At 34.6% G+C, this 8,151-nt stretch overlaps 1 protein-coding gene across 3 annotated transcripts; it reads right to left on the reverse strand.

Annotated features, from left to right (window-relative positions):
* Positions 1 to 117: 117 nt before the first annotated feature.
* LOC132312629 (protein phosphatase inhibitor 2-like) lies at positions 118 to 6,258 on the reverse strand. 3 transcript variants are annotated; one of them, XM_059811069.1, is made up of 5 exons: positions 6,142 to 6,258; positions 4,029 to 4,097; positions 2,167 to 2,282; positions 1,260 to 1,373; positions 118 to 652 (listed from the first exon to the last, which is right to left on the reverse strand). In XM_059811069.1, coding segments are annotated over exons 2-5 (438 nt in total). In that variant the 5' UTR covers positions 4,031 to 4,097; positions 6,142 to 6,258; the 3' UTR covers positions 118 to 446. The 3 variants fall into 3 exon arrangements, with proteins under 3 accessions (XP_059667052.1, XP_059667051.1, XP_059667053.1); XM_059811068.1 differs by having other exon boundaries at positions 1,260 to 1,433; XM_059811070.1 differs by lacking the exon at positions 4,029 to 4,097 and having other exon boundaries at positions 1,260 to 1,433; positions 6,142 to 6,257.
* Positions 6,259 to 8,151: the final 1,893 nt, after the last annotated feature.

Here is an 8,151-nt window from a genome sequence, read left to right on the forward strand (position 1 = left end):
TCCAAGACTCTGGCTGCTTGCAATACAAAAATGTCTTATATATACAAAATATATTACTTCTATGGCACTCGTGCAAATTCAATTTACTAACCACCATCACAATTATATTACTTCTACTTGCTGGGAAAAATAAATTATATTATAGAACCGGATGAATTTTAATTCAAAAGGCAGTATTTACAAAAGTTACGATACATTTGCTATACTTGAGCTAATGAAACAATCACCCCTAAAGCAAATTTCTTTTTTCCAAACTTTAGCTGCAACAATATGGCCAACCTAAAGTCTTAAAGTGTTTGTAATTGCCAGAAAATATTCTAGTTCGCCATTTGCTAGACCAAAGCCAACAAACACACAAACAAAAAAGAAAATTGCACAGATTCTGCACCAGATGGCAGCAAATATAAGGTAGAAATCATCACTTTCATAGTATGTTCAGACAACTTCTATGCATCATTAGCAGGAGGTACAGAAGAATGCTCACCGGATGTCAATAAGGATGACAAGTCAGTGCTTCCATTTTTATCATCCTCCTCGTCAGATGCATCTTCTAATAGGGAACCAAGGGAACCATTTCGACGGAGTTCTTTCACTTTCCGGTACTCATCATAATGAGCTCGCCTGTGCTCCCTGAAACTCATACTGCTTGCATCTGTTTCAGAATTCAACAACATTTTAACAGAAGATGCCAGACAAAGAAATCAAGTAAGAGAATTAGGATGGAAAATGCGGTATTTTAAAAACTAAAAGAAAGTGACGATTGTGTTGGAAAATTGTAAAAAATATATATATATATGGGTAATCATTTATAGACGAGTAAGTAGTTTTCAAGAGCAACATAAATACAAATCATTTAACATCCTATTCTTTATGCCTTAACTGATAACACAGTAGAGGTGAAATGGCAAGAAACTTCAATTATTCTCCTCTATTTTGGCCATAACTTCTTTCCATCAAAACAACCAGTACATGTTTCTTAAAATTGAATAAATAAAACAGTACATGTTTCTCTTGCTTATTCCATAAAACTGAACTTGTTTAATTGCTTAATCCAAAACACAAAAAGAGTTGGCCAAAATAAGAAGCTCACCATCCTAGAAGTTGCTTCTAACTACCCAAAAGCTAATGAATAAAGAGTGCAATAAACATGAAATAGTAGTGGTGAATAATAATTATTTGACTTACGATAATATTAAATTAGTTCAAAATGCCGAAGAGATAAAAAATGTAACTAACTAAATACAGTGAGGGATCAACACCTTCATCGTCTTCATCCATGGCATCTGCCTCATCCTCAGATGATGTCCAACCATCAGAACGGGATTTATTTTTACTAGAAGAAACCACATCATTCAAAGCAAAACGTACTACTTCTGCAGGTACAGCATCATCAGCATAATCATCAAAACTACCCCGTATAGGAGACAGGGATCCTACAAAAAACAATTAAATTCAGCTGATATTTATCCGATTCAATTAGAAGTAAAAACTGTAATAGTGGGCCTTCCCCAAAACAAAGTGCTAATTTAAATTTGACCCTAGATAATTTTCTTCAGTAAGTTTAATCCCAAACATATATCATTATTTCCTATCATATACATTCGTTTATTAAAGTATAAACATGCCTTTCTCGCAACATATTTGAATTTTCTGCATCTGATTTTTTTCTTTTTCTTCCCTTTCCTTTGCTTTGGTATGTACCATATTTGTATACATGTCACTGATACATATAGTTGCAATTACATAACCAATAAATTTGGCGTACGTATGTGAAAGGTGAAGACTGATAGCAGAATATCAGCATGTCAGAACCATCAACTTTTGTTGACGAAAGGAAAATCGAATACAAAAGGATTTTGTGTTTACTTGAAAAGTTCAACCAGTGCCTAAATAATTGAATTCACTGCTATTGAAGTTCTTTAAAAAAATTAGCCTTTTCAACAGCAAATTTCAGATGAAACAGTGCAATTTTGAGCTACAATTATTACCTAGCCAAAGGTCGTAATTGAAATTTTCCCCAGCTAATGGGAAAAGAAATGCATGCATGGCAACTAGGACACAAAAAAAAAAAAAAAAGAAGAAGAAGAAGAAGATATGCATACATGGTAAAAGTAGACACATGAACAAAAAATAATAATAATAACAATAAATTAGATTTTAACATACCATCATCATCACTCCTCATGGGGTGATACGGCGTCTTAGGTTCAGTTATTTTCTGCCTTACAGGTTTATTTGCTTCAATTTCCTCCAAATTAGCTTCATTCCATCTTACATGTCCCCTGATACCCAAATAAAAATGTTCATATTAGAATAATTATAAATTACCTTATACAGCAAATGAAATGCTTATTTTGCAAAGCATTTCATGAAACTTATCACTAGCAATACAATCCAACAACATTGTAGCATAGAACTCCACAATTATTGTATAAGAAGAAAAAATATAGAGTAGAAACATATAGCTTAGTTCATTTCTTTTCCTTTACAAATACCATTCATGAAAACAAAAACATCCAAAAAGATCGTTTGAGCCAGGACATATATGACACAAATAGCTAACACAAAAAAACCTATAAGAGTAGTAATAGAGATCAGTGGCAGCAGCCTTTAGAAGTGTATAAAAGGCATCTTCCTATAAGAGTAGTAATAGAGATCAGTGGCAGCAGCCTTTAAAAGTGTATAAAAGGCGTCGGAAGGAGGGTTGTAAGGCTCAAGCCCATATACTAGATGATGTGGGGTCCACTTGGAGTCTTGAATATTGGGGGTTTGGTTAAATTGCATAGTTATGGTAAATTGCATCAGTCAGTATTGATTACTTTTATTATGCTATACAGTCAAATATTAATTATCTCAATTATGGTGACTCGGTGAAAGAATTAAGTCATATGAAATTTCTTATGAATGAATAAAAACGTCTAATGAAATTTCTTGGGGAGTGATTTACAAGATATGAGGGTGTGAAGCCTTCTCTAAGTATGATGCCTAGACGTGTTGGTATGATTCTAATCCTTACTCTCTACTAACACATCTTGAACCATAGCTTTGTTTATCTGAATTTTCAACCAAAAACTGTTATTTATTTCAACTATGAGTAATGATAGGCAACGCGAAAACTCCCCGAATCTGACTTGGCTAGGCCACGTCAGAGTTAAAAAAGAAAGAATCATCACTTATATGGTATAATTGAAAGGGGAAAAAAAGAAAGTATATAGAAAACATGGTGCTTCCTCTTTCCCCTCACAAATAGAAAGCTAAAAACTCTCCAAATAAACTCAAATGATTTGATATGTTCAAACGGTATAGTTCTTTGATTTTTTACTTTGTCAATTTAGAAATATGGAACACACAGGTACAAGTATTTCCTGTTTGTGATTTTTTTCTCTTTTGCTTCAAACGGTATGGTTCTATGAATTTTTACTTCGTGAATTTAGAAATATGGAACACGGGAACAAGTAATTTCCAGTTTGTGATTATTTTCTTTCTCTCTTCCTCCAATTTTGGAGAATTTTTAGTTTCTTGTTTGTGAAGGGAAAGAGGTAGCACCATGTTTTCATTTTTTTTCTTTTTTCTTTCTTTTTTTTTTTATTCCTTTTTTTCCCTTTCAGTTATACCATGTAAGAGAGAGTTCTTTCTTTTTTAACTCTGACGTGGCCTAGCCAAGTCAGATTCAGGGAGTTTTCGCATTTTCTCTTTCGCGTTGCCTATCATTACTCTTTCAACTATTTGAGGCTGCTCTTGTCCTCCATCAGTTTTTGGTATCAGAGCATAACTTGACATCATGTCAACACAATCAGGAAATGAAAGAGCGGGAGGTAATCAGCGAGATGAGCTGCTATTTCAAATTGTGGAGCAGCTCAGACATGAGGCAAGACCTTTGATTCTACTAAAACATCAAAAATGTCTGGTCTAAATAGCTCTTTCTAATCCTTAAATCATAAAGAAGTACTAGAATAAACAATTTGACCATGAGCAAAACCAACAATTTAGATGAAGCAAAAATATCTGAAACACAAGGAATGAATTACATTTATGTGAGCTGGTGATCTTCAAAAATCCCAAATCACTTGAAGTAGTTGCCGTTTAGCCTGATTACGCTGGTAAAGACAAGGGATCAATTTGTTACATATTTAATGTATAAACAAAACAAGCTTACTTTTCATTATATGATAAACAAAATAAGAGTTAGAGAATCAACATGTCTCTAACTGAAACATGAGAAAGGTGACTACATATATGAAAGGTGAATATAAAAAAGGGGGAAATGAAGAATAGCAAGCTCAAGTGTATAACATAACCAAGCAGCAAAAGCAATGACTATAGCAGCAAGGGTCCCAAGGTTAATATTTCTGCATGCTTGAAAGTAACTACGATAATGATTACAAAATAACATCTATAAGAAAAGATGAATAAATATAAGGTTATAAACTGCACCATCAATAGTAATTAACTGAAACTATAAAAACTGCAAGTTAGGAATTATCACAAATTACTGTAAGAGGTGAACCAGCCTCTAAAAAAATGATTATAAATGTGATTATGTATCCATTCATATAAATTTTTGAGTCTTGAGTACCAAAGAATTCAACAGAAAAATTGTTCACGTCTATGTCCTCTATGGCAAATGATGAAAAACAATATACTTGTGATTTTAGCTTTACATTCCTTTCCCCCTTCTCTTTTTTTTTTATTTATTTTATTTGTTCCCTTTCTTTAAAAGAAAGTAGTTTGGCTTCAAGGAGAATGTCATTCAAGTCAAATATTCAATTCCAAAATCATCACAACAATTTTAATCAATTGTGTCGTGACAACAAAGAGTTAGCAAATTTGAACTTTACCTATTTTACGATGCAAGACCAACATAAATAAAATGAGCCAATAAGAAGTCCAGTTTTACAATAAAAACATTCAGTTGGATCACAGTCAGATAATCCAAAAGAGGCTCATAGATTCCATATTCTATTACTTAGTCTTCACCAATTGTACTTGCATGTCTTTATAGTAACACAGTTGCAAGTTCCTTAAAGGATAAGTATAATTTCTACAGCAGACTTATGAAAGTAAGTAATGCTTTCCGTGCTTCACTCTCATCGAGCTATTGCCTACAAGCTTCATTAGGTGTTGTAGCTTTGGTACCAAATCTCAACCCAAAATGAACGCAAATGCATGCCTCACGATGACTCTGGATGAAGGCATTTCGGTCATTGTAAAATATCTTTGATACAAGATTGTTAATAATGAGAAAGAAGGGCAAACTGTGACTAACTATGGATTCCTTTATGAAGGAGATGATTGGTTGATAACATAGAAAGTACGCTGAAATAAAAGTTTGGATCTCTTCATAGAGTTCTGAAACTAACAAAGTTCAAAGACATTTACGCCTCAAAGCCTACAAGTAGTTCTGTTCAGGAAAAACATATGTTGAGGAGTTGTATGCCGAGCCAGCTAAAGCTAAATTTTTTTACAAGTATGCATAAAAATCATTTAGAATGCTAGATCACATATATACCCATCTTAAATATAAGGATTTAATCTAAAATCCAAGTACCCAAATTACCAAAAGTACCCAATCAAGATACCACATGCATACAAATTCCACTATATAAGAATTAAAAAATAAAAAGTATAAATCAATCTTCATTCCGAAGACTGTTCTTCGAAACAGAAGAGAGCAGACAGAATTAGATCTATTATTCAGCTAAATTGAATTATAAACTATAGATCAAAATCCGAAGAGCAACTCAATAAACAAACCAACTGCCCAGTACCGTCAATTTCCAAAATTTCAGATCTATCAGTACCGTTAATCTTCTAGAATACAAATTTCCAAATTCAATCATCAATAAATGTTCCACCAATTGACACGTATTTTTTGGGGAAGTAAAATCATATGATAATTGAAAGATTCGATAACATTCAAGCCAACTCTAAAATCATTTAAGTATATAAATTAGAAGATTAATCAAAATCAAAATCAAAATCCGGAAAAAGTCAACCCCAAGAATCAAATAGGCCAAAATTAAACATTAAGCAACAAATATCATTCAAAGCCACAGATCGACGAAAAGGTAAGAAATATATAAATAAGACCCAAAATCATAAAATGAATTTGAAAGAAATCAAAATCCGGAAAAATTATACCTTCCGTTTTTTGCAATAACAGTTGCGTTCTCGCCCGCGATTTCTTCCACTATGAGAGTTCGCCCCGCTTTTTCTACATTTTAGGCGTTTTCTTAATTTACCATAATGCCCATCCTACTGGCGTGTAATATCGGAAATGAATTTGGACTTTAATATTGAATAAGAATTCTAAAACGAGTCTTATTGCGAATTATATTATGATCCGAATTGGATGTAAGTACTATAATAATTCTAAAATCAATCTAGCTAGCAACTTAAATGAAATACTCTGTCCGATAATAAAAAATTGTGAGATAGAGAATTGAGACAATTATTTTAGCTGAACAAAAAATTAGGACAATTATTTTTGGTGACTGTAGGTGCAAAATTTCGCTCAACCAATAATGATTGAGAAAAATAAAACAACTCACTCAAAAATAATAAAAATAAATAAGAACAGTGTATAGAGAAGCGTAGAATTGCTTGATCCTTTATCGGAGGTCTTAGCCTCTATTTATATACAAAAGATTGCAAAATTATGGTAGGACTCGCGTTACTTGCCCTCCAATTCTTTCTATATAACCATTCTTTTCTAATAGAGTTCTTTCCATTGTCGAATTTTCCATACATAGAACTTGCCTTGTACAGAACTTCCTATCAGAATTTTCCTTCTATAGTAAATCCTTCAAATGGTAGGACTTGTGCATTCTTGGGCTGAATATATTTTGATTCGGCTGGACTTGAGTAACAGGCCGGATGTTAAATACTCATAAGCTGGGCTGATGACTTCTTGATTCGGCCTTGATGGAAGTTGGAGGACAAATAACAATGGTCTTGGGCTGTAAATACCCTCAACTTGGGCTTGAGCATGATGGGCCTTATATGTCCTTGGAATGTAGATATGGGTAGTGGTGACGTGTGCGCTTTTTATTGGAGGGAGTTTTTTTCCCTCCACACTTTGCCCCAAATTTCGTTTTTAATTGAGCGACGGCTCCTATTAAAGAGGGAATTGAAACCGGTTTTTTACTTTGCTTCAGAAACGGTTCGAGGTCTTTCATTATTACTCCGTCGTACAAGATTTTGCAAGAGTTACATTTGCCTTTGCTGCACTTCTACGTTCTTCATTCCATCGCTTTGTCAGGTTAGTCTCGCATCTTTCTCTTCAATCTTTCCTTATGAGTACTTCATCTACTCCCGAACGTATAGACCTTGGGGATTCTGAATCCACACCTTCATCTTCCCCCGTTCGCATTAGGGCTCCCCCTCCTAGGGTTTCTACAGATCGCCCTTTTGTCGAATCCATTAGGTACTTCCCCTCTTCCAATCGAGACATCTGCCTCAGGCTCTGATTATGTTCTTACTCATGACGAGAAGAAAGCAATCATCTCTATTCGCCGCATCAAGTTCTCTATTGCTTCGGTAATGGAAGAATTTGATATTCCTGAGGGAGTAGAAATCGCAGAATATCCCGAGAGTGCCGATTTTACTTCTAGCGAGGGAATTGAGGAAGATGAGTTGCTTCTTTCGGTGGGGCATCTTAACGCCCTCCGATTCCCTCTTCATCCCTTCTATCATTTAGTGTTTAATAAGCTGGGTCTTGCCCCCCTTCAGGTAAACCCTAATTTCTTTCGCATCCTTTCGGCACTGTTGGTGCGCCGGAAATTAGAGGCTCTGGATTTGACCCTTGTCGGCCTTCTGCCTACTTACAATATATTTAAGTATGGGACCGAGCCTGGTCGCTTCTTTTTTACTTCTCCCCTTCATCAGAGGATATGCACGAACCTTCCTTCATCCGAAAAGAAATGGAAAGAAATGATGGTTATAGTTAAAGGAAAATGGTTCGTGTCCCAATCAATTGCGCTCCCCATCCCACGCAAGTTCAGGAAATTAGGTATAGAATATTTAACCTCCCTTCATACCAAGTGTTCTGGCTGTTTTCCTTGCCAAGTCTTAATGTTTCGACGTATTTATGAGTTTCTTGGTGTTTTTTCAGCTACATTCCCATCCTCCGCAGCAAGGAACAGACTTTCT

This window comes from Cornus florida, unplaced genomic scaffold (genome assembly GCF_030987335.1).
Source record: "Cornus florida cultivar Cherokee Brave unplaced genomic scaffold, ASM3098733v1 CherokeeBrave_3.0.0_Hap2_Chr06, whole genome shotgun sequence".
Classification (NCBI taxonomy): domain Eukaryota; kingdom Viridiplantae; phylum Streptophyta; class Magnoliopsida; order Cornales; family Cornaceae; genus Cornus; species Cornus florida.